The 26,480-nt window shown below is 39.8% G+C and overlaps 3 protein-coding genes across 4 annotated transcripts; 1 reads left to right on the forward strand and 2 right to left on the reverse strand.

Moving 5' to 3' along the window:
- Positions 1-228: 228 nt before the first annotated feature.
- On the reverse strand, positions 229-7,672 carry sar1ab (secretion associated, Ras related GTPase 1Ab). 2 transcript variants are annotated; one of them, XM_084076789.1, is made up of 7 exons: positions 7,573-7,672; positions 4,270-4,339; positions 3,848-3,967; positions 3,673-3,738; positions 2,999-3,102; positions 2,772-2,903; positions 229-2,051 (listed from the first exon to the last, which is right to left on the reverse strand). In XM_084076789.1, the coding sequence occupies exons 2-7, from the start codon at positions 4,325-4,327 to the stop codon at positions 1,935-1,937; spliced, it is 597 nt and encodes a 198-aa protein (XP_083932915.1). In that variant the 5' UTR covers positions 4,328-4,339; positions 7,573-7,672; the 3' UTR covers positions 229-1,934. The 2 variants fall into 2 exon arrangements, with proteins under 2 accessions (XP_083932915.1, XP_083932916.1); XM_084076790.1 differs by having other exon boundaries at positions 4,270-4,336; positions 7,573-7,659.
- A 977-nt stretch (positions 7,673-8,649) lies between these two features.
- Positions 8,650-17,545, reverse strand: ppa1b (inorganic pyrophosphatase 1b). The gene is made up of 11 exons (XM_084075587.1): positions 17,386-17,545; positions 16,309-16,373; positions 15,520-15,573; positions 15,190-15,309; positions 14,482-14,568; positions 13,673-13,799; positions 12,356-12,483; positions 11,169-11,254; positions 10,198-10,273; positions 9,517-9,556; positions 8,650-9,114 (listed from the first exon to the last, which is right to left on the reverse strand). Exons 1-11 carry the CDS (start codon positions 17,540-17,542, stop codon positions 9,083-9,085), a joined length of 972 nt encoding a protein of 323 aa, XP_083931713.1. The 5' UTR covers positions 17,543-17,545; the 3' UTR covers positions 8,650-9,082.
- An 898-nt stretch (positions 17,546-18,443) lies between these two features.
- eif4ebp2 (eukaryotic translation initiation factor 4E binding protein 2) lies at positions 18,444-24,697 on the forward strand. The gene is made up of 3 exons (XM_084077173.1): positions 18,444-18,783; positions 19,750-19,911; positions 21,752-24,697. The coding sequence occupies exons 1-3, from the start codon at positions 18,648-18,650 to the stop codon at positions 21,781-21,783; spliced, it is 330 nt and encodes a 109-aa protein (XP_083933299.1). The 5' UTR covers positions 18,444-18,647; the 3' UTR covers positions 21,784-24,697.
- The last annotated feature ends 1,783 nt before the right edge of the window (positions 24,698-26,480 follow it).

Genomic DNA, 26,480 nt, shown 5'->3' on the forward strand with positions numbered 1-26,480 from the left:
AGAGTATATTGCAGTATTGATACTTTTACTTAAGTAAAAGATGTCAGTACTTTTTTCACCACTGTAATAAATATACATGATATACTCTGGACCTAGCTGCAAGCAACTCGGACGCTAATGCTCTGATGCCAGATAGCATTATAACATCTGAGTTGCTTGCGGCTACTTTGGACCCCACTTTGAGAGCCAATTATAGAAAAACATTACTCAGGCAAGGCTTTCAAAAATATTTATTATATCCAAACTCCAAACATCTTTTCTTCCCAAAATATATATACCCTAGCCCTAACCTAGCATAATTGTCTAACAGATCCATCACAAAAATGGCATAATAATGTAATATTTACAAAGTAATAATATTGCACTCATAGCTATTTTACCGTACATGTGTACTTCATTCATATTTTTCAGTAGGTCTACCACCCAAGTACTCTCATATCTGAACTGCACTGGGCAGGCAATAGTCACCAAGTACTCTCGTCCATTCACAGTAACTAACCACTAATAAGAAAAGTAACCGGAAGAGTGGGCACCTCAGTGTTAAATTGCCATTTTTATTTCTTCCCAAAATTAAAAAAATAAAGAATTTGTAAAATGGTCTGAAGTATTCTAAAGCTATACGTGATTTGAACATGCTTGAACATTTGACATTTAAGGCCTAATATTTATACAAAACTTGCTAGCCAGTATGGCCATAAACAAGAAGTTGAAGGGGAAATACTGGTCTGATAATGATGTACCCTGCATGTACCCTTTACATTACTTATTGTAAAGTATACATGCATTATTAATTAATTACATTTTGTAAAAAGAAAAATAACATTGAGGTGCCCACAATGTTTAGGTGCCCACTCTTCCTGGATCCATAAGAACAGGTAGGCGGCTGATAACACCCATCACTTGGTTGTGCTAATGCTGTAACAATGTGCAACTATAAAAATTTTCTCTGCAATATTATAATAAATAAAGCTCACATCAAAATAGCAGATAATGCACTTGTGGTCACATTCATACAAATCGGGTTGTAGTCGGTAAGGAAAACTATTAATTGAAAAAGAAAAACATTTTTTTGTGGTATAAACTATTAATTCTGAAAACTAAAACTAATTTACATTCAAAACCGTTTGGTATATTGAGAGGTAGGCTAACTGTCTTGTCATGCTATCATATGGCACCCAACACTTTCTATAGAAATAGTTACACTCTTCAGCATAATCCATAATCTACTGTGTGGATTATTCGAATGCGCCTTCTTACTTAAGAAAGTTAAAAGAAATTCTACTTTGCAGTTACGATCAGTGAGAAGAAAGCTCGTTTGATGTATACCGACAAAGTAGCTTGTTTTTCAATTTTGCTAAATTGGGAAAGAGCAGCTCTGACAACAGAACGTAAACCAAATCGACCTTCAGTGTAAGCCAACACCAAGCCCTAAAAATAAACCTGGGTCACTATCTGGCTCACAGCGCTGACATGTCCTATATGGGGGAGACGACTGCTCCTTACAAAGTACCAAGAAGAAACCATTTAATGTAAGTATCATGTCATACTGTACCTCTCTCTGAGTCTAACTGTTACTGTACGTACACCGTAAAGTCCTCAGTGTTAATCTAACTCTGAGAGTGTACAAAATTATAAATGAACACAGAAGTTTACAGTCATTCAGAGAATAGGTCTTATTCACAACAACTGAATAACATAAACTGTTGAACTAATCTTTGCCCCACTCTTGTCTGACTGACAACATGGTTTACAGATGTGTGAATGCCATTATGTCATTTGAAATACATTTCTTATTAGTCAGAGCCTAAATATAGTCAGTACCGTATGTATGAAAATATCTTTCCAGCAGGTGTTTTTTTGTGCAGGACCTGTTCTTGTGTGCATAGGACAAAATGGTAAACCAACTGAATAAAAAAATTAAAAAACGCTATAACTCAATCAATATATTGGGAAAGCCAGCGGAATCCATCCCCGTAGCCCTGTCTCTTCAGCACACTGCACATAAACACCTCCATCGGCCTCAAGTTCAGCTCCTTCAATGACACGTTGCCCTAAAAACGATAAATAAAAGCACACAATTCAAACAAACAGTGGATCGCAAACAGATTAACCAAACCGTGTACATGTTAGACATGCAGTGAAGTTTTATCTTGACTTTAGTTGTTACAGCTTCAATCCGGAACTTAGTTTAATAATGAATAAAACGTTATTGTTGTTGTATGTCAATATAGTATAGTATTGCAGGGGTTGGAGGTGGTCCCCATACCAATTTCAGACCCTGGTGTCACATACAGTAGGACACCTATTGGTTGTCAATGAAGTTATATGAAGCAGACTGTGCACTTTGCGTATTTATTTCAGAAATAGTTCATCTTTTACTCAACGCATGTCGCACGTTGATGATGTAATTTGTCCATGTGTGGTCCAGCCCAATGGAATTTATGGAATGCATGTGCAAGTAAAAACCAACTTAATACTTCCTAAGGTTAATATGAGCATCGCATCAATATTTTAAATATGTTTTATTTGCACATGCATTCCATAGATTCCATAGAGATGGACCACACATGGACAAATGACATCATCAACTTGTGACGGGCGTTATCCCCCTTGAGTAAAAGACGAACCGTTTCTAAAATAAATAAAATATTTAAGGTGTTATTGATTTTTAATTTTAGTTATAGGGGGCAATTATAATGTATTAAGTCTTATTAGCCAGGGATCCTTATACATCTCAGAGCTCTCTACCTGTGGACTCATGCGTTACTCACCTTTCCAGTTGTGTGACCGTACAGACCAAACATTCCTCTGAGGGTGTCTTCACTGACGGCTTCTGGGCGATCGATCTTATTCCCCAGGATGAGGACCGGCACATTGTTGATGGTTTCATCTGTTAGCAGAGCCTAGAGAGACAGGAAACGTCCATAAACATAACCACCAACTAGAAACAAGTACAATGACTGTTTTAGTGGGTTTCAAATATGTCAATAGGACTTACATCAAGCTCAACTTTGGCCTCTGCTAGCCGTGCATGATCAGCACAGTCTACCATGTAGACGATACCGTTGATGGCGGGGAGGTAGTTCTTCCAGATTCTTCGTGCTGCGAGAGTCAGGCAACATGAATCATATGTCAGTATGTTTATATGTCCTTCAAAACTGCCCTAAAAGAGTACCTTCAGGTGGCTGCAATTCAAAACTGGCCCCTGTAAAAGTCATAACCTAACCCCCCCACCCCCCTTTTTTTTCTTGAACTTTTAACTGTGCATATCTTAGTTTTTCTTATTTTTCAATTTGTAAACTGTTTATGTGATGTACTGCATAGTAGTGTATATATATCTGTCTGTCATTTAATGTCACTATGAATTGAGTACATGGGGACCCCATTGGAAACAAGCCATTAGGCTGTCATGGGCTTTTCAATCTTATTTAGTTTAAACTGTACTTTCATGTGCTTTCTTCTGCAAACTTCTAAATAAAGTATGCAATCGATCAATCAAGTAAACAGCATTGCGCATTGCATTTCCCTTTATAATTCAAATACAGTTCAGAGAAAAAAATGTATTCCACAAGGCTCCACTCAAAGAGAGCTCCCAGTTAAAGCTTTGACTGGAAGCCCTTTACACTACAAAGTGCAGACTTTCTTTTTCCTGCCTTATTATGTATGACCTACCTTGTGTATGGCCACCAAGATCAAACGTGGTAAAAGTCATTCCAGCAATAGTCAGCTCCTCAGATGCTGAAGAAAGACAATTTCACAGACATGAGCTAATTGAGATGAAACCGATTCATCTACAGCGATAATAACAGGGCTGAATCCTAAACTGTCAGATGAATGAAACGATTACTTGGATGCAACGTGGGCACGTGTTGTCCCAGCCGGTCATCTCTGAGCATGTGCAACAGTGTGGTTTTTCCCGCATTATCCAGACCGAGAAACACCAGCTTGCCAGTCTTCCTGTACAACCCTAAGGACCAAAAAGAAAAAAGAAAAACACAATTAATATTAATAAACAAAGTTCTATCGGCAGAAAGAGGCATATAGTGTAGCAGAGTAACTCAATCTGAAGCCCAAAGGCCTAATATATCCCCTGGCAAAGGGGGGATTCCCTCTTGACATAAGGGGTAGGTGTTTGGCTTTAACCCTAGGCCCACATGGGAACTCCGGGTTTGAATCTCAGGTGTTACAATAGCATGGAAAGGCAGCGCGTTCAGGAAATCACTAATATCATCTCACGTTAGAGCAAATACGTCTAATGTAATACTGTACCTAATAGTTGCAAGACACTGCTGACACTTTTGTAGAGCCAATCGAGGATGAAAGACATGTCTCCAGCCTGCTGAAATATGGATACATTATCTGTTATCACATGACAGGAGAGAAGCACTCAATAACCAATCACAGTGATTACCCAAAGGTCTGTTCTTTTTTCTTTTGTTTTTCAACCTTTGTTTACCCAGGGTAGGTATGCCGAGCACGAGTGCTCTTTTTCAGCAACGCCCTGCTTCACACACACACACACACACACACACACACACACACACACACACACACACACACACACACACACACACACACACACACACACACACACACACACACACACACACACACACACACAAGTTATCGTACTGTTGGCCACTGAGCAGCTACACTGGAGCAGGTGGGGGTTCAGTGCCTTAATTGCTCAAGGGCACTTCAGGACAGCTGAGTTCTAACAGCTGTGCAGGTATGTTCTTTCACAGAAACATCTTCAGGACACACGTACACACTTACACACATCATCCCTTAAATATTATTCATGAACTCTGTAGTACTACAGTGTCACTTGTTTGGCTGATCTACAATCTTGTAAGATCTGTTGTGCGATGGAGTATGAAGCTTTAAAATCAGGGGCTAATGTTGATGTGTTCTCGCTGCAGCCCATTTTTCAAGCCAGAACTTCTGGGAACTCAGATTAATGTTGAAGTAATTACTAAATGAACTGTATAAAAGGGGGACAAACATGTGTAGGAAAATCAATCAAAATGTATTTATAGAGCACGTTTAACATGACCAGGTCAACCAAAGTGCTGTACAGGTTAAAGCAATACAAATAAATGAAATATAAACAAATATTAGTAGCCATATTCCAATGAAGTAAAAACCAAACCAAAACATTTGCACCAGTAAGGGAAAGCATAGGGTGCCAGGCTCGGCTGTCACTAAAGGCCAGGGAGAATAGAGATTTAAAAACATCAATCGACTGGGCAGCTCTGATATGTAGGGGCAAGCCGTTCCTGAGCCTGGGGGACCGGCCACCACGAAGGCTCAGTCACCTCTGGTTTTTAGCCTAGTCCTGGACACAACCAGCAGCAACTGGTCGGGCGACCTCAGAGCTCTGGATGGGGTGTTATTTAAGAGTCTTGCTCAGGGACATGTAGACACGGGTGGGCCCGGAGGCAAACCGGTGGTCTTCTGATGATCAGACGGCCTCCCTTACACCGGCGCTCAGCTATGGCCGCCCTATTAAAATGTTTAACATACAAACGCTTTTGCAATAAGGATACTATTGCATTGGAAATCTTGCACTGAAGTGCATTGTTTGCTTCCCCCCACCTGACCCTGGATTACTTTACTGGTATGTGTAAGCCCTGTGGTGCAATCACACAAGTGGAACAAACTGGATGCTGCCTGGGGGAGAAAACAAAGCTATAGCACACCACCAAATGAACTGTAGCTGGATTGTTCACAGAGCCATTAACTGAACTGTAGGTTATTCAGACAGCTGTCTTAATGAATGAACTGTAGTTTGCTCAGGGAGCAGTCTGTCTTCATAAATGTACTGTAGCTTGATCAGATAGATGTCTGCCTGTCTCAATAGATAGTAGTAGTTTGTTTAGAGAGCAGTCTGTCCTAATAAATGTAGGCTACTGTAGTTTGATCAGATAAATGTCCGTCTTAATAGATAGTAGTAGTTTGTTTAGAGAGCAGTCTGTCCTAATAAATGTAGGCTACTGCAGTTTGATCAGATAAATGTCCGTCTTAATAGATAGTAGTAGTAGCTTGTTTAGAGAGCGGTCTGTCTTAATAAATGAACTGTAGTTTGTTAAGAGGGGTCTTCATAAATGAACCGTAGTTTGTTAGGAGATGGCTTCAAAAATGAATTGTAGTTTGTTAGATGTCTTCATAAATGAACTGTAGTTTGTTAGATGTCTTCATAAATGAACTGTAGTTTGTTAGATGTCTTTATAAATGAACTGTAGTTTGTTAGATGTCTTCATAAATGAACTGTAGTTTGTTAGATGTCTTTATAAATGAACTGTAGTTTGTTAGATGACTTCATAAATGAATTGTAGTTTGTTAGATGTCTTCATATGAACTGTAGTTTGTTAGATGTCTTCATAAATGAACTGTAGTTTGTTAGATGTCTTTATAAATGAACTGTAGTTTGTTAGATGTCTTCATATGAACTGTAGTTTGTTAGATGTCTTCATAAATGAACTGTAGTTTGTTAGATGCCTTCATAAATGAACTGTAGTTTGTTAGATGTCTTCATATGAACTGTAGTTTGTTAGATGTCTTCATAAATGAACTGTAGTTTGTTAGATGTCTTCATAAATGAACTGTAGTTTGTTAGATGTCTTCATAAATGAACTGTAGTTTGTTAGATGTCTTTATAAATGAACTGTAGTTTGTTAGATGCCTTCATAAATGAACTGTAGTTTCTGTTAGATGTCTTCATATGAACTGTAGTTTGTTAGATGTCTTCATATGAACTGTAGTTTGTTTAGAGATAACTTCATAAATGAACCGTAGTTTGTTAAGAGATGTCTTCATAAATTAACTGTAGTTTGTTAAGAGATGTCTTCATAAATGAACTGTAGTTTGTTAAGAGATGTCTTCATAAATTAACTGTAGTTTGTTAAGAGAGCTGTCTCAACCTCTCACCATCTGAAGTCACACTTTGTGTGTGTTCCTCTTGCCCAGACTATTTTTATGACAAGTTGTGGCTCTGACACTCGATCGCACCACACACACACACACACACACACACACACACACACACACACACACACACACACACACACCTGTCACTCTCAGTTCAGTTCAGCATTGCAGCCGAGTATTTTTCTTAATTATGTGTTAGTCAGTGAGACAAGTGCTACTATAGCTCATTAACATAAACATTTAAACAAAAATCCTCCGTTAACTCACTGGGGAATATTTACAGTGTAAAAATGATATACCCGGCTAAACCATGATGACCAGTGGTGGGAAAGTAACTAAGTTCTACTACATCTCAGAGTCAAATATTGTACTTTTTACTCCACTACAATTATCAAAACATTTGAGTACTTTTCCCACCACTGCCCATGACAGAGATCCAGTAAACAAAGCTGTTGTTGTAAACAGCGCACTGAGAGTTGCGCTGATCGAGCGGCACAACAATAATAAACTCTATAATAAACTCTATAATATGGACTCTGTATTTCAAGGCAGCTGGTCTCTTTCACACGTTCAAGGTTCAATGTCAAACAGATCAAGATGATCTCACTTGACGATCTCGTGTTGTTTTCTTTTCTTTTTTACCTTAATCTGTTCGTTTTGTGTCAACTCCAGATGAAACGCTCTCTTTGGTCCAAAGCTGCTCTGCCCGGCGATTGGCAGCTTACAACGTTACAACATTTGACAACTCACCGGATACTGCGTAACAGCTTTTTTTTTGGGAGAGAGAGAGAGAGGGTGTGTGGAGGGGGGGTCAGATGGGAGGGGGCAGTGGTGGAAAAAGTACTCACATTACTTGAGTAAAAGTAGAGTATTGGTATCAAATAATTGTACTTTAAGTACCAAAAGTAGAAAGTACTCATTATGCAGAATGTCCCATTTCACAAGTTTTCAAATGTATAAAAATATTTTGAAAATAGCAGATCTGACTACAAGTTCCCAATAGCTTGTAGATAGCAGATCTCTTATAATATAATAATCTCTATAATAATCAAAATCTACAAAGAAACTAGTAGCTAATGTTTTCAAATAATTGTAGAAAATATAATATTTGCCTCTGAGATGTAGTGGAGTAGAAGAAAAGGTATTGAAAATTGGAAGAACTCCTGTAAAGTAAAAATACCTCGAAATTGTACTTGAGTAAATGTACTTAGTTACTTTACACCATTGGGATGGGGTGCGGTAGGGGGGGTCACATGCCGAATATGATCCTTTGAAAGCATTAAACCCACCACAGCCTAATAATACAGAACAGTCAGAACCTTTTGGCTAATGAACCCTAATCATACAGCACACATATATCTAACACACAACTCATATTTAATGGAAACGACAAAATACTAAGTTTTTGATCATGTTTTTCTTATACATATCTGATGGCATCACAACAGGTAATTCAGGGCAGTCACCACTAGGGGGAGAAGTAGCACCATTTAAAGACTGGTCACAAACCATCATTGAGCGGACATCAGGGGGCAGTCTTGCAATGCCAAAATAAATGCATGTCCAAGTGCCCAAAAATATAAAACCATTGGTCCCATAGAAAAATAAGAAAGATATTTATTAATATTATTCAATGCATTATTAACATGCAATTAATTTTTCATTTATTGATTTCATTGTGTTTTTTATTTATTTCACAGCGGCTTTTCTGATGTCATTTTGGTACCAATGATCTTCCAAATAGACGTTAATACATGACATCTGGGTCCAGGCCTCTACAGCAAAATGTATGTGCCTCTCGTACCCAAGACAAAATTCAATGCTTAGAAATCCACACAATGTTTTTAACGGAAAAGCTTTATTAAAGCAGTCGAGTCTCATAAGGTACACGTGTAGCTACTGGGGAAAACTACCTGTACCATGTAGTTGACAGCACATCTCAAAAGAGACCTTTGTTTTAAATATGTGGAACATTGGCCAAAACACAAAGTACAGTTCACAGTGTTCCTCTCTACAGTTATTGATGCAGTCATCTCCAATCTACAGGGAAAGCAGTAGAACCCCCATCTATGGTAGCTCTAAGTGCTTCATCTTCAAGTGCGTCTTCATCAGATGAGACATGCATTCTGGTCCACTTCAGGTAGCTTGTGGGTTACTTCTTCTCGTAGTAGAACCATTGGTCCACTGTAAAGAGAAAAAAATAACTTTGTTACCGTATTGTGGTAAAATGACAACACATCATCAACATGATCCTCAGTAGTGATTCTCAAACTTTTCATCAGTCATTTCAAGGATCCCCAGTTTGGTATAAATTAGGCCATGGACCTTCATAACTCTGAGAGTGTTCAAATGGAACCAAATGGACCCATAAGGATCCATTTGGTTCCAATTAGACACTCTCAGAGTTACAGACCCATACGGGTCCAGCTGGTTCCTAACTATGAATTACTTAACTGGGGGGCCCCATGAAAGCCCCTCAATGACCCCTGGGGGTCCCCGGACCCAACTTTGAGAACCAGTGGTTTGAAGGGTCAAATCAATAACCTTTATAATCATTTAGCTGGACATAAACAGGAAGCTCCTTACCTGTTGAGGGGATAGGGTCTTCCGTTCCACACGGACAGGTCTAAAAGTGGACAGATATATGTGAAAATCTTGAATCAAATAATAATAATAATAATAACAAACTAGAAATACCACATTGCGGTTGTATGCCTCCGCCAACTATAGTATATGTAGTGAATACTTTGAAGGAATTTAATGAACGTGTTTTGTGAGGTCACAGTGATCTTGACTTTGACCTCGTAGTTCTAATCAGCTCATCCTTGAGTCCAAGTGGACGTTTGTGCCAAATGTCATGAAATTCCCTCAAGGCATTCCTGAGATTCGCGTTCATAAGATAGGGACGGACAGACGGACACACCAAAAAAGAAATAATGCCATAAAAAAGAAGAGATATCATAGCCTCAAAAATCAAGATAGTGGCTCCAACTGGCATGGTATCATACCCAAAATCTCCTATCTACATAAATAGCAGCACCTGCCAAAACATAATGTTTAAATACATATATATATATATATAAACTACCGTTGCGTTTAGGCATTAGGTAAGAGATGTTTAATTTTAGGTATGGTTTTGATGTGGTTAATGGCCGTGTGACCTAAAACAAAATTAGCATGACCTAAAACTCCTGGTTTCGGAGCTTGTAGAGAGATTGGATACTGGTACGGATTCAGGAGCCACACCCAAAACTAAATGGCACTGACCTCATCAACAACAGCTTTGGCCTCCACCGCTGAGCAGCAAAAAGGACTTTCACCAGATGAGACGCATGTGTTTTTGCTGCATGGGGAGGAAAATGAATGGACATTCATTATCAAGAAGCTTAAACTGTTGCACCACCACACGTCTACTAAGACTCAGTGTGCTTGGATTGCATTCTGTAAAGCAGCGATTCCCAAAATGTCGGCCTGGGGCCCACTGGTGGGCCATGAGGATACTGCAAATTACTGGCAAAACAACTAATATTCTATAATTCTATGATAATATAACATTAATACAAAATCAAAAAAAAATGTAAAAACAAGTCATGGTCTTTTTTCTTTCAAACCTTGACAAATGAGTACTCATTGTGATACCGCCAAATAGGGTAGTAGTAAACTACTCTAGTTACATTGGATTGATCCAAGCTGGAACACAATAGAAGCAGTGCTATATATCTTGTATATCTGCAATTTTCTAAAAGCCCAAAGAAATCTAAAAATGACACAGATGCGTTCCCGGATTGAATGGGTTTAAGTGGCCACCGGGTGTATGTGGTAGCACGGTGTGGTTTGTGGCAGGTTGTAAGGAGAGAGTAGCACCCTGAGGCAGTAGGCCATTGTTCAGCATGAATGTGGTTTACCTGTGTGTAATTAGGCTGGTCGGCTGCCAGGCTTTAAAAGCTAGACGGTAAGCCCTCTCTAATGGTTTAGGTCGCCTTGTGTTTTTGACAGTGAGAATGGGGCCACCACGCTGAAAGAGTGTGACATTACAGGACTATCCCTTGGCCAATAATAGAACATCCGTTTCCTTATTATACTTTTTTGAGTTTGTATGTATTGGCATGACAAGCAGCTTCTTTTATGTAACACGATTGGACTGACAGTAAATTAGACCAAGTTGAAAGCAAATCCCTGAAAAGTCTGTTCAATCCAAACAAAGTCTTTTACAAAGTACAACTAAATGCTCTACTCACCAGTTCAGTTCGCCAGCATTGGTCTTTTGGGAGATGAGGGCTTTCCAAAAGTTGTTAGTGCTCTTGATCGTCTCAATAGCGAAGTCCTGAAAACAGAATAAAAGCAATTGTTTTTTATCTTAGAAATCTTAATTAAGCAACATATCTTAAAGGTTTGTTTATTTGTCCATCTTTAGAAACACAACTGTTTGCAACATCATCCCATATCATCAGAAAACTGCATGTCAAACCATTCATGTTTAGGGATGGAGCTCGTTAATTTTTATTGATAATGAGCACCTTATCGAGGCTGCTTATCGAACCGAGCTTTTATCGAGCCCACTATCGATCTTTTTGTATTATTAAGAAAAAAGACGTGAGGCGAAAAATTCTGAACAGAACCGGTATCTTTTTTTATTGGCCAGCTGTAACAGTGAGTTTGTGGCTGACCACTATCTAAAATTAAATGAAGATGACAAAAGTAAAAAATATTTTTGCCTATCATTAAAACAACCATTCATATAATGTGCAATAAGTGTCAAATGGCTTTATATTATGAATAGTACTGTAATAATTACTATAAAATCTCCATGTCTCTTCAAATTTTTATAAACAAAAAATGCATAGTTATTTTTTCTATTCTTTTTTCTTTGTTTTAACCAAAATATATCACTTGCACTACATTTTACTAGGGCCTTCAAATACAGTACTTTTCTAACAGACAGAAGGCAAGTGACCTTTTTACTTTGGGACAATAATATTGAAGAAACGGTTAATGTGTGCACTGTCACTTTAAAAGCGCAATGTATACTTCATCGTACGACGGTGTCACGCACCAAACATGGCCGATCTCCAAGCTCACACTGCGTCTGTTCGCACCACGTTGTGAGCTTGTAGATCTGCCATTTTCGGCAACGATAGACTGAGGGACGGACAGCGCTGTTTGGCACAACTTGCAGCTATCAATACACTTTTAGACCAACATGTTTGTGCCAGCGTGGGTGATTAGATTTATTTCTTGATTGCCTCTTGTTTTGATAGTTTAGACATGACGTCATGGGCCGCTGCACTCGATAACAGGCTCGACAAGCCTAAAGCTTATCGAAAACCGGGTCTCGATAAATTCATGCCCGGGTATATAATGGACCCGGTTTTCGAGCTCCATCCCTATTCATGTTCAGGTGTGACTAAGCCATGATGTGAGGTACCTTGTCTTTGAATTCTCCATTGAAGGCAAACTGGTTCTCTGGCTTCCCATCTGGAACTTTGTACCTCCTGAACCAGTCGACTGTGGCGTCCAGGTAGCCAGGTTTCAGTCTTTGTACGTCACTAATATCTGAAATCACAAAACAGTTAATAGTTTAGACTCACAATCCCTAAAATGAAGTGACTGTCAGCGAATAAATTGGAATATTAAAAAAACTTAATAGCCTGTGTTTATCTTGAACATGCTTATAAAAAATGCATTTGAGGAAGTCGCGGACTTGTCTTCCCCACACACACACTTTGTTGAGGTTAACAAAACAGACCTGCCTTTGTTTAACACATTTGATTGGTTTTCTGCCATGTTTTGATGGAGAAGGCCACTTCTCGTTGCTGATTGGCAGAGAGCCTGCCACTGGGAAGACCCATTTTAAAGTCCTGGTGAAATGTTTTTTTTTGGTTTTGAAGTTTCAGTCTGAAACGGCCTCGCAACCAATCAGAAGGCCCCATCCGTTCAGACTATGGAACGGTGGAATCTCATTCACTGCAGCGGGCTAGTGTTTGTAGCCTGCCGGTTCACACTGCCCAAGGGAGAGAGAGACGGCCACTGTGATGCATGTTTGTCACTACGTTGCTTATTTCTAATCTAAAATGTTTTCAGATACATATTCTAGTAGCTCTGTAATTAAAATCAGCTGTGTTTAGAGGAACGTGAGCTACAGTATTGCGTTTACAGGAAGTAATTAAGATTGGCCTTTTAGTGACTTATAGTGACGTATTTTTCATTTCACCACGTCTTTAAAATCGAGTGACGGCCATACAGACAGCATAATGTTGGGACTGTACTCCACAGACAATAAACAATCAATTGCTAGCATTAAGTGCACATTATTTTCCACCTCGGGTGGCACAGTGGTGAAGTGCCTGCCCACCACCGCAGAGGTTGTGGGTTTGAATCCACTGCGGTGCATCCGGCTTTGTCGAGTGTCTACGCAAACACAATTTGGCCCGTGTTCTGGGGAGGGAAGCCTGGCCAGGAGGGTGATTATTGTTACTGCACGTAATCCTATGGGCTGGGGCGGCACTGGTCAGCAGGGAGTGTTGGGTGGGAGGAGTAGGACGAAAGCTTTACATCCTCCTGGTGAGGGCTCCTCACTGGCAGGTGAGTCAGTAGGATAAAACAGCAGTGACAACCCAGAAATGTGTGCGGGGAGGAATCAATTGGCATAATGACTAAATTGTGGAGAAAAAGGGGTCAAACAAACAAACAAAAGGGTTTTAGTATTAAGTTGCTCTTTATGTAAAGGGAAGCTTGTGCTTACTGTTGAAGCTGCTGGCTTCAGGGTCTTCTACGTTGATTGCAATGACTTTCCAATCAGTCTCACCCTCATCAATCATGGCCAAAACTCCAAGTACTTTCACCTTGACTACCTCACCACGGGAGCACACCTAGAAAAGCCACTCAAGTCAATTATATTCATATATAGCACATTTCACACAATGTAAAGTCAAACATGCTTCACAATAGAAAAACGAATAGACTACATATATACATCCTATATACAGTTTACTGTATATATTTACAGTACATGAGGGAAACTGGTACCAGTGAGAAAGGCGGGGAGCGCGGTGAACGGGAAGGGGGATGAGGCCGGGGCGCCGGGCGAATGCACGGGCAGCCCCGGCTGAAAAGAAAAACTATAGCGACGGCTAGCGGGCCTGCCGATCGCCGCCCCGGTCCCGAGGGCACGTTTCGCCCCAGGCTGCGTTTCGTCTCCTTCGGGGGGCCCGTCCTCAAAAGGGAGCCGGCCGCGGCATCCCGTGCCGGAAAAACGTTCAGTTTTTCTCACTTGTACTGGTTTCTCACATGTACTGTAACATATACACTACAGTAATCCATCCCCTGCACATATATGTAGAACTAGATAGAAACACTGTACTGTAATCCCTCCACAGCACACGCATAAAGATGCGTTATTACCCAGAAAAGCCTTTTCATAACATTGTACACCTGTTCTACCAAACAAACGGCACACTTGGCCCCAGAATAGAGGCTGATGGTCATTGTGACTCAATCTAAAATAATACATTAAACCAGTGGTTCTCAAAGCGTTATAAGCAACTGTTGTACCTTACTACCGATCTCACAAACATCGATTGGGTCGTTGTCACCACAGCAGCCAGTGTCTCCATCTTTGTGTCCTGGGTCTTCCCACGTCTACACAGACAGCAAAAAATAATCATCAGAATTAGGTAATAGAGTGCTACAATTTGGTCATCCTATTTTGGTTAAGCAGCTTTTTTTGTTTTTTTCACACAACAGTTATAACTTGCATTCAGAGAAATTGTTGCATTGTACGTTACTTATTGTTCAAACTAAGGCAGGCAAGATGAGCTTGTTTAATCAATAAAGGACTATGGTCATGGAAATGATTTGCAGCAAGGCAAAACTTTAATTGGATCACCTTATCTCATGGGATTATAGGTGGCAGATAGTGGAAAAGCTGTCTATGTCCTGCTCATGTTTTTAAATTTAGAGCACTAACGTGGTACTGTTAGTTGTTTTTAAGTTATACATTTTTGGTTGAATTTGTTGCACTTTTTGTTATCATTTTGTTCTTAGTTGTACTGCTTTGGCCCCGGCTTGGCCAGGTCTCACATGCAGAAAAGGTTTTATACCTCAATGTGACTCTAGTCTCCTTGTTAAATAAGGGTTACATATACATACAAACACAGTTTATAATCCTAAAACACAATTGTTTCCCTCACTGATTTACCCCCCCCCCCCAAAGTAAATTAGATGGAGAAATAATTCCTGCGAACTGGTAGAAAAACGAACCTGTGGTATTGCTCCATAGTTCCATATGTACCCTTTATGTGGAAATACATTGGCAACATAACGCAGTTTACCCTTCTTCACATCTTGCTTTATTGGGTTCAGAGGGTCTTTTGTAGCGATCTGAAAGTAAACAAGATTAAAATGAAATTATTACTATTTTTCCATCACCTTTGATGACTGCCAAATAACAACTTTCTTTTAAATGGAACTGTTAATTTAGGCCTATAAATGAACTATGTGTGACTGTGTACATTTTTACAATAATGAATGTATGTAATAAAATCTGGCCCCAACATGATGGTGCAAGTCAAGGTCATTTGAGGAGCCTACCTCCATCTTTGCATTGGTCCATCTTGGTACCTCAACGACCACGTTAAAGATGTTCTGGAAGAGAGAAGGAGAAATATTTGTCACATTATGATATCCATCAATGTATCAATTACAAAGGTAAAATTGTAATCATTACAACATTGCTCCTATTCATCAGTCTCAATTCTGATTCAAGTATATGAAATTGTGTTGCATATCATGTTAAACAAAACAAAACAAAAATACAGAATACTGGAAAATGATTACCATTTGAATTTACAAACCACAATATGTCTGAGGATGGCTTTGTGTGAAATGAAAAATTACATCTACGTCATTAGTTGTTGTTACTGATAAGAGCAATCACATTAGATATTGGACTGGGCAGGTACAGGGTAGAGGCCATTGCCCCATCAGACTATGAACCTTGCGGTTCTCCACAGGAAAGAGGAAACTGTGCTAAACAGAAAGGTTTAATTTTCTTTGTCTTTTCTTTAATACTTTATGTTTTATTTCAGATAGGAGAGTGTAGAGACAGGAAACCATGGGCAGAGAGAGAGGAGAGACATGCGAGACAAGACGGGAGTTGGATTCAAACTCGGGTCCTCTCACAGCAGGGAGCATTATGGTCTGCACATCAACTGGCTGAGTCACCATGCACCCTGGCCTGAACAATTCCAATTATTTGAAAACCAGGAAGTCAACATACTTGTCAGTAAAAGACCAAGCAAAGGTTGAGGTTTACTCCCAACCATGGTCATCATTAAGTAACTAGTTTGGATATTAATGAAGGTGACCATTTTATTTTACCTGGCCTTCATCAGCATACATTGGTATGTCATGGAATGGTGAGATGTACTTTCCTTCAGCATTTTCTGTTGAGACAAAAAAAAATGCACACACGCTGTTAACACAGTCAAAGAGAGCAGACAAGTTGTGATAATATAAACTGGTACACAATACATTACTACAGTGGTTCTAAAGTTCTGCCCCACCCCCAAACCAAATGGACAGTTTGGACACTTACAGGTATATGTAACTCAGAAGCACAAATGTGCCGGTAAGGATCCATTTGTACACTCTCAGAGTTATGGGGGAGAGTGTGAGTCTAATGCACGTCAAACTGGGGGTCTTTGAAATTAAAAAAAGTATGATATAACCAACCACAGTTATTACATGTCCATTGCCCAAATTACTTAAAAACGTTGTTCCTGGACGTTGTGTATTAAGAAGCAAGACTTAAAATGGTGCATGTCTTAAAACTGAACATCTGCCAACTACTGTAATGGACAGTCAACTGCAGATACCCCATCAGTAAGGGCTTTGTATTGTGTTGCAGTAGTGAGTTGCATCAGATGCCTGCCTTTGAATCAGACCAGAGAGGGCGTTGTCTTCCTTTCCACCACCAACATTACCCTGGAGCTTAATACGAAACAAGATACACACTACACAGACTACAGGGAAATACATCTAATCCGAGAAATTAAACCCAAGTTCATTCCTGAAATGATCATGATCGATGGAGTAAATTGGGCTGTAAAATGCAATTGCCTCATAAAACTTAAGGACTGTAGCTTTAAACGTGGGGTAATAAAAGGCAAATCGTGCTGTGCCACAACCCGGCATGATCAAGCACAGGCATATTGAACAATTAAAACATTTACATAAACAATACCTTGTATAACGTTAAGTGTTTACACAGACAACTTCGTGCAGGAGTTGTACGGTCGGTGGTCGAACCCACCGACACAATGAATAGAAGTGACACGTGGGATCATTGTATGTGGCGAAACCCCCTGCGGGAGACATGGGAGCTTATGGACTTCGAATCGATTCCTCAACAAGACGAGCCAAAAAGAAACATAAAGAAGTGAAAACATGACTTACTGAAGAACAGGCGGTAGCTCAGGGTGTTGGGGTTCCCCCTCTCCTCGACTGTGAAGCTCATCTTGGCTTTGTTTCGGAAGGTTTGTGCGTTGTGTAGCCGGCTGTTGGATTCAATGATGTTCCTCGGCTTCAGTCTGAAGTTGAAACCTCGCGTCATCAAGGCTTTCCGCACGAACTGTGCCATAGCTTTAGCTTTGGTTTCTATTAACTGCTCTTTGTTAATATCCGGTCTAGAGTCCCGCCTACTGTATCCGGTACTTTCCCACACCCATGCGTGCAGCATATATAAAGTATTTCCGTATCTGCTTTAGACCGGATCTACAATATTCAAAGTGAATTGATCCCCCCGGGTTGAATGAACGTTGCAATGCGCACGCGCAGTATCGCTTGCCCAAACGAACAGACCTACAAGCTAAGAACGCGTCGCACTCAGTTAGCACCGCGACGCATTGTGAGCTTGTAGATCTGTGCTTATTGGCAAGCGACACCGACGTACGACGGAGCGACAAAGCCTGGGTGTGGGTGCGTTTGTTTTTGCCCAGGCGGTTCGCCGGTCTGTGGGATTTATGATAGAGCTATGCAACTTTGAAACACAAATACATAAATTAAACAAAATTAAATTAAATTCGTAATTTAAAAAAATAATAATAAAGTAAGTTTCAAGTTTACTGTGCATTCTATTACGAATTATTGTTGTGTTTTAAGATACATTTACAAAGTGTTCTACAGTGAAGGGGTAAAATAGCACACTGTGTGAGTTAGAAAGTAACTTTGTAGTGTAGAGTTTTAATCAATAATCCAATAATGTGGAATCTCGCATAATTTCATCACACAACAACAACAACAACAACAACAACAACAACAATAATAATAATAATAATAATAATAACAACAACACTTTATTTATACAGCACTTTTCAAAACAAGGTGAAACAAGTGATGCTGTAAATAATTACAGCATCGACATGTAAGAGCTAAAAATAGTAATAGAAAAAAAAAACCTCTAGCTTGACTTCATATCCTGGCTGTGCGTGTGGTGCTTCCTGCCCTTGCCTTTGCTCGCTGCTGCTGCTGGGTGCTGTGTGGGGAGCTGGGTGCTGCTGACGGCCAGGCCCTGACTGGGAGAAAGAAAGAAAGACAAGGAGGAAAGAGAGAGAGAGAGACACGGTGGTGGCCCGGATCCTAATAAAGAAGCACCCAGTTTGATCGGATTCGTCCCCAGTCAGTCAGTCAGATCCCATCTGATCAGTGACACCACCATCATGTCAGGCAGTCGTCAGCTGAGCCAGAGCAGGGCCATCCCGACCACCCGGACCATCCTGATCAGCGACACAACTCAGCTACCTCACGACTACTGTACGACCCCAGGAGGCACTTTTTTCTCTACCACTCCGGGAGGTATTAACGACCCTATGATTTGGGAACTTATTGTGTTTTATTGATTTTTTTAATTATTTTTTATTTATCTTTTTTTTATTTGTATTATTATTTTAATCTATTACTTTTCATTTTTTAATTTATTTATTTATTACTTATTGTGTTTTTAATTTTTATTTGGATATGTTTTTTTTTAAACCGTTTAGTTGACTGTGGATGTTGGCCTACAGCTTGTCAGCCCCGTTGTCACCGATCAAAACAAAAACAATGCCTTTAGTCCCGCCCCCTGGCCTCCGTCGATACAATGTGATTGGCTGCTCTGCAGCGCAGTGATTCTGGATGAATGAATTATCATTGCATTATGCTCAAATTGGGATTTTTCATTACCATTTATGATTTGTCATTAAACAAAATGTATTTTTCTATTAATGTCACAAATGCCATGCAGTAAAAAGCCTTGTCAAATTGCTTTATTATGGCTTTTGTGAGTGAATGGATGCAATTCATAATTTATTCCACTATTGTTAATTATGGTCTGAGTTGCATCTAAGCATTTTCTCAGCCATGCTATTTTCACAGTGACCCAAAACATGTAATGTCACAGTACTTGGCCCATTTCTCAACATTATTTTACTATAGCCTAATTTTACAATTTCAGAATTAGAATAAAATGCATTTATCACAGGTTTACAGGTGTAAATAAGTGGGTTAAATCTTTTTTTGTGGGGAAAAAATGGAGGCAGAGAGAGGGAGAGGGAGATATTTACATTTACATATACCGGTAGCATAAAAAGTAGCAGGTATGTACATGAGGTTAGACATACTGTAAGGTGCAGGTTAAAAAAAGATAGCAGCAGGTGCACTACATGAGGTACAGCACTAGTATAGTCTTATGTGCTAGTGACTATTTGAAACATTTGATATGCATTTGGATCATGGAGAAAAACAAAGTGACAATAATTTGAACATATCTGTCTTCTTTCACAGGAACACGGATCATCTACGACCGTAAGTTCCTGTTGGACAGACGTAACTCCCCCATAGCTCAGACCCCCCCAGCCCACCTGCCCGTCATTCCTGGGGTGACCAGCCAAAACGTCCTGAGAGAGAACAGGAAGAATGAAGCCAACAACCACGATGGCAAGCCAGGTACTGGTGGGGACAAAGTAACCTCTTGAGCCTTATGGCAGTGGTGGAAAAAGTACTCAAATGTTTTACTTAAGTAAAAGTATCAATACTGCAATGTAGAAGTACTCTGTTACTAGTAAAAGTCCCGAATTCAAAATGTACTTGTGCAAAAGTACAAAAGTACTAAAATGTTTGAAAATAGCAGATCTGCAAGCTCACAACGCGTCGCGATTGAGTAAATGTACTTAGTTAATTTACACCACTGCCTTATGGGTGGCGCAGTGGTCAAGAAAGTTCCGAACTACCGAATCCACAGCCGGCTTGCTGAGCATCTATTTGCACACAATTGGCTGTGTTCAGGGGAGGGCGATTTATGTCACTGCACGGACTCCTATGGGCTAAATTGGGAGAAAATTGGGAGAAATAATTGCCTAGTGCCTACTCTAAAATGTTATTTAAAAATACTTCTAATTTATACTTTATCATGTGACAGTGTTGTGTGAAAATAGGCAATGTACAAGCTCACAACATTTTGCACATTGTTTTGGGAAAATCTTTGCCTTTAATGTCATGCCCAAAATGCCATGTTGAAAGTGGTTAATAATATGGATGACCTATCTCTTGAAAGTAGAAACTCTTAAGCGTCTCAAGACGTATGGTGTGAGTAGTACCAAAGCTTTTGTTAACTTCTATCGCTGTACCCAGGACTGCAGACTGCTACAAAACAAACACTGTAAAGGCAGGAGCAAAAATCATTGGCACAGAACTGCCGCAACTTCATAACAGTGTCCGCTCTCGCTGTAAAAGGAAAGCCCACAGCGGCCGTAGCTGAGTGGGTAGAGAGGCCATCTGGGAATGGGAAGGTCAGCGGTTGCTCCCCTTGGCCGCCCCAGTCTACTGTATGTGTGTGTGTGTGTGTGTGGAGGTGTCCCTGCAGAAGACGCTTAACCCATAACTGCTCCCTTGGTGCTGTATTATTGGAATTCATTGCTTTTATTGGGATGGGTAAATAATGCAGAGGACAAATTCTTTGTATGTGCAAATTAGAGCTGGGCGATATGACTTCGAATCGATATCATTATTATTTCAAACTTTTGCCTCGATTATGATTAACTAGACCATACCCATCAGGGCATATGAGCACCACGCGCGCGTCATGGTCCGCTTGTCTCACAGATGTGGCAACACCGGCGCTTGTTTGACACACATGATTTGGCAACCCGGGAGCCAGCGAACACAAAAACGCTAATAAACAGCTGACATTTGGGGAAAGCGAAAAACGGGCTTTGGTGTTCCGTGCACGTGGTAATGGTCAATGGCTGTGTGCAAATGCAGATCAATTGCTCCAGCCACTGAGGAGAACTGGGCAGAAGAGATTTTGGGCACAGACAGAGCAACAGACGAGGATAATATATATATATATATATGTATATATATATAGAATATAGGATAGGATGATAGGATGATGATGATGAACGATTGAAGTCGTTATTAGTTCTAAATGTCGGTTTTGATATATTTTCGGTTAATTGCCCAGCACAACTAAATATGGATACATTGGAACACAGGTTCTTTTTTACCATTTCATGGAAAAGTAACCGTTTTGGACATACAGTAAGAGGTTTACAGCGACAATGCTTTATCACGACACTGTTGTGCGACAAAAATAGAATAATGCTTAAGTGGTTATTCTGGTTAATCAATGTATTGATGTATGAAAGAATAAAAAATAGGAAAAAAACATTTAAAAAACCCACTTCTCTATTTTTCGATTAATCGAAAAGTTAATTGAAGGAACAATCGCGAAGAAAATAATCAATATTTGCACCCCTAATGCTATGTATTATTGGGTGTGTTTCAGGTGATGATGCTCAGTTTGAGATGGACATCTAACAGACCGGATCCACACTGGAAGAAGTAAACAACCTGGCAGATGTGTGCCAGTGGCTTGGCTTGTAGAAAAACCAATATTGTGAGCCATCGTGGCAGCCATCTTCTTTCGCTCTCTGTTTTCGCTGCTGGGTGTAATGTGTGTGTGTGTGTGTGTGTGTGTGTGTGTGCGCGCGCGTGTAAACCATGGGTATACAGTACTGTATGTCATCAGGAATGCTATGGATAACCTTGGAAACTAGCTAGAAGACTGCGGTCTAGTGGAATAGATTCCATTGTTACCAGTAGCTGTGCAAATGAACCACACACCAAGGGGAAGGGCCTGAGTTTAATGTATCCACACATGTTTTCCAATTCCTAGATGAGACGGAATCCATCTGAACGTTTGCTGTGTGCATCGTTCTGTAAGTCACCATCCTTACGAGATCATAGTAATGCAGATAGGGTTTCATTCGGTGGTCCTGAGAAACTGCACACAGTGGTTCTCAAACGTTTTTAATTTCAAGGACCACCATAACTCTGAGAGTGTGCAAATGGAACCAAATGGACCCGTAGGGGTCCATTTGGTTCCATTTGTACACTCTCAGAGTTACACACACCCCTGAACCCCACCTTTGAGAACCACTGCGCTAGAACAACGTACCGGTCTTAGAATCAGTCCGAATGTTTGAAATTCATCATCAGAATGTTTGGTTTTGGAAGGCTGTGTTTGGAACGCTATTATTATTTAAATGGAATTTGCTGCTTTTGCTACTCCGTGAAAAAGCTCCCCAATCTCTTTATCAGTTATTCAGTCTGCTCAGTTTCCACTTGAAGCTATGTAAAGGGATGCTGTGTTTTTATTTTCAAATTAACAGAAGATTTCATACCGTTTATTTTTTATCACCGACACAAGCCTTGTGTATTTCATGTCTAGGGTGAAAATATATATTTTTTAAACTCCTACTTTTTTTTTAGGCCACAATTAAACAGTTTTAAAACAAGTAAATTAAACATTAGATTGTTTCATGTATGTAACGAGGCAGTACACTGATTGTAATTTGGCTAACACATATATCAAATCAGCATTTTATATCATCACGACCTTACTGTAATAATAATTAAAGTACACATTTCCTGGCAAGACACATTTATAACCTGTCACCATAGAGATTTGATGGTTACCTTGAGTTATTTGATTAGTTGCACTGGCGAGAGCTTTATGTTGATTAGGTAATGGCGTGACTTGCTGCCCTCTGTCCAGTGTTTTAAGTACTCTTGTTATACATACTATACACATTTTAGTACAATAATGGAAATGATTGAAACATAAATTTCTGGTTAACTATTGGGGAAACTTTTGAAAACTTGAAACTATCCAGGTCTTTTATATGCATTTTATTTTTTTAATACCTTTTCTTAATTTCCAAAAAAAAAAGATTTTCAGGAGACTGAGTGTATGAATAAGTAACAACAATTCATAAATCATTTGCCACATTGCACTTGTACACAGATTCCTTGTTAATGAGTAAGGACTTGTTTTTGGTATAAGACAAGTCAGGCCATTTGATGTGTGCTCTCTATGGTTCTTTTCCACCACAAGAACTAAGCTAACCGTACTATGCTGTTATATAATGTAGTTCATGAGTTCTGGATTTGTTTCCATACCCTGCAGCCCGTTTCAGATAAGGTATTTTGGGGCTAGTACTAACCCTGAGTTCTGGAAACCTAGAACCTCTGTACTTAGACTTTCAATTGTTTTCTAAATTAGCTAAGATAGCAGACCTGCAAGCTCACAGCGTGTCACTTTGCGATGTGCTGTGAGCTTGTAGATCGGCTATTTTCACTATGCTATGTTTTTTTTAATGGCAGACCTCCCCCTTCAGGAGTGGTTCTCGTTATAATTTGAAATCTAAACAAGCAAAAATAATCACAGAACTTCATGGGTTCTGGACAGTTGTAGGTTATGGAAGGTTCTGGGTTATCCTTTGTAGTCGAAAAGAACCAAATTGTGAAGGAATCAAAAAGGCTTGTTTGTTTCAGACTTTAGGTACTGTAGGTACAATTCCTTAAACGTCATGTCTCTCCCCAGTGACCTTAATCCATTGTGTTCTTTTGCCAAGTACATCTGCCGGTGTCTTACTTTGACTTTAGCAGTTACTAAAACCAGGTTCCTTGTCATCAATTTATACTGTCCATCAGGTATATATATTGCTTATTCTCAGCTGTAATGTTCCGCAGTTAATGTTGTATAAAGCTGTTGAGAAACATACACACTGAGAATTACTTTTGCTTTGGTAATGGCTCCGACACATTCTTCGTCTTTTCACAATGTGATGGCTTTGCCTACATGTCATGATTTGGGATGATGAATTTGGGATATGTCAGCATTATTAAGTTGCATGTGATTTATATGAGCTTACTTTTCAAGAGTCCAACATGTTTTACCACATTTTTGTTTAGTTTTCCTTGACACGATCTCAGCACTTTTTGATGGTTGCATTCTGTCCAAATGGCAGCTAGGAATGAGCAGGTAAACAACTCTGAGACATCTGTTTTTTACTGAGTTAGTTTTGCTGACTGGGTGAGGGACATGATGTCTGTCAAATAGGTTTTTTGTTTTATTTTTGTTGGTCATCTGGACATGTTTTATGCAATATGTGTTGATGGCTTGCTTGTTTCCATTTTGCATTGCACATTTTGGGGCTAAGGAAAACACATTTATATTATAGCATCATCATTATTCTTGGGAGATTCATTTGAGGTCTATTTGGTTTGACATCGAGGACTTAACAATTAACATTGTATGTTGCAAAGAGATTTGAAAAAACAACTTACTATAACTTTCTGTTATGATTTCAATTAACTTTATTTTCAACGAAACGCCAATGCCAGTGGACACTGTTGCAGCAAGATCAATAAATTTCCTTAACTAAAATGTGGTTTCATTTTTTTGTGGGTTGAAGTGTTCCATCACAACTCTTCATTATTGATACCAGTCTGATGATGCTTACAGTGTTGTGAAATTGCCCTTTAAAAAGGTGCTGTATAAAGACATGTGATATTTTTTGTGGTCAAAACAAGTGTTAAATATGTCTATATTCTGATAGAAATCATTGTTATAGTCGTGTGTATTTAGTACCAGGGGTCTTCCCGTTCCTCCAACTCTTAAAGGGATAGTTCACCCTCAAAAAACGATTAGTCACCCCATGGAGACTTGAATTCATGGATATTTTTTAGTTTTTGTTGCATTCCTAAGCCAATAATTTGATGACCAGCGGACCGGTAGGCAGTGGTTCCAGTAGGAGACAAAAGAGACTCCTTGTATCGGAACCGCTGCCGGTCATCAAATTATTGACTTAGGAATGCTTCAAAAACAAAACAATATCCATGAATTGAAGTCTCCATGGGGTGACTAATCGATAGGAAAAAAGTCATTTTGGGGTGAACTATCCCTTTAAGTAAACAGACAATATATTTCCAGGTCGGGGGTCCTTGACATGTACATTCTTTACACTGCCTCTAAGGACCTCAATCTCATGCTGCCTTGATAAAGGATCTCTGCTAGGCTTGATGAGAACACGTCTGGGACCTCATGTGACTCATCTCACTGCAGTGCTGCTATGACAACTGAGTCTCCCTCCAGATCAATGAGGATGGACGGGTCTCTCTCTCTCTCCATCATTCAAAAGGGCAAACGAGGAAATGTGCTCTTCTAACAAGTGCATACTTTGAAATGAATGAAGGAATGGATGGATTTGAGCTTAAGAACCAGTGGTTCTTAAGCTTTTTGGGGCCAGCCCAGCAGTCTCTGCACTGGAAGTCTAGGTTTGGTTATTATTCTGTTGTTTTTATAGTTTGGTAAAGTTTTTGGTACTTTTTAAAGGATATTTTGGGGCTTTTCTGCCTTTATTGGGATAGTACAGTTGAGATAGACAGGAAACAGGGAGAGATAGAGACGGGGAGTGTCAGGCAGCATTCTGACACACTAGTCCATTGGCGCCCCTAATTTTTGGTACTTTCAAGTATATTTTGAGGCCAATACTTTTGTACTTTTACTCAAGTAAGATTGTGGGACTTTACTTGTAACAGAGTATTTCTACATTGTGGCATTGATACTTTTACTTAAGTAAAAACAAATGTGGTTACTTCTTCCAACACTGCTGAAAACCTGAGGGATGGGAAGTGGACCAACAAGCCGTTTGGCCTGCTAGAGGTCATCTGCATCTGCTCATCATCATGGCTATTAAATACAGTATGGATTTGCTGTTTTTCACTGAGACATACTGTAGTACGTCTACACATATAAGTATCAGGCACAACCATAAATCACTGATGTCCTATCTGGCTTTGTGTCTCATTTCAATTAGGAGAATGACTTTGGGGCACACTGGATGTCAGAGATGGAAATGGGAAATTATGTTCTGGTGTCAACATGGGAATGAAATGTTGCCTGCCATATGGATTTTCTTCAATAAGGACCTATTCACCTTGAGTCAAGAGCGTAGGCTACACCACTGGTTCTCAACCTTGGGTCCGGGGACCGCCATGGGTCCAAATTGACCCTTGCGGGCCTGTAATTTAAATCAGAGAGTGTACAAATGGTAAAATTAAATTAAATTTGAGGATTTTACATCTGTAGATTGGGGTCCCAGCAGGGCCGTGGGAGCACGTTTTAGGTTACGGGTGCTGTATGTGCGAACCGCGTGCGCTTTTGGGCG

Source organism: Gymnoscopelus microlampas, assembly GCF_963454915.1.
Source record: "Gymnoscopelus microlampas genome assembly, chromosome: 13".
Taxonomy (NCBI): domain Eukaryota; kingdom Metazoa; phylum Chordata; class Actinopteri; order Myctophiformes; family Myctophidae; genus Gymnoscopelus; species Gymnoscopelus microlampas.

Coding starts and splice junctions, on each gene's coding strand:
- ppa1b (XM_084075587.1), bottom strand. CDS start 17,542: ATGACGCGAGGTTTCAACTTCAGACTGAAGCCGAGGAACATCATTGAA. Junction 13,800..14,481: donor TTTGTGAGATCGGTAGTAAG/GTACAACAGTTG, acceptor TGGCTTTTCTAG/GTGTGCTCCCGTGGTGAGGT. Junction 9,115..9,516: donor AGACCCTATCCCCTCAACAG/GTAAGGAGCTTC, acceptor TTCTCTTTACAG/TGGACCAATGGTTCTACTAC.
- sar1ab (XM_084076789.1), bottom strand. CDS start 4,327: ATGTCTTTCATCCTCGATTGGCTCTACAAAAGTGTCAGCAGTGTCTTG. Junction 2,904..2,998: donor AGGCCAAAGTTGAGCTTGAT/GTAAGTCCTATT, acceptor CTGTCTCTCTAG/GCTCTGCTAACAGATGAAAC. Junction 2,052..2,771: donor ACGGTCACACAACTGGAAAG/GTGAGTAACGCA, acceptor TATCGTTTTTAG/GGCAACGTGTCATTGAAGGA.
- eif4ebp2 (XM_084077173.1), top strand. CDS start 18,648: ATGTCAGGCAGTCGTCAGCTGAGCCAGAGCAGGGCCATCCCGACCACC. Junction 18,784..19,749: donor TTTCTCTACCACTCCGGGAG/GTATTAACGACC, acceptor CTTCTTTCACAG/GAACACGGATCATCTACGAC. Junction 19,912..21,751: donor CAACCACGATGGCAAGCCAG/GTACTGGTGGGG, acceptor GGTGTGTTTCAG/GTGATGATGCTCAGTTTGAG.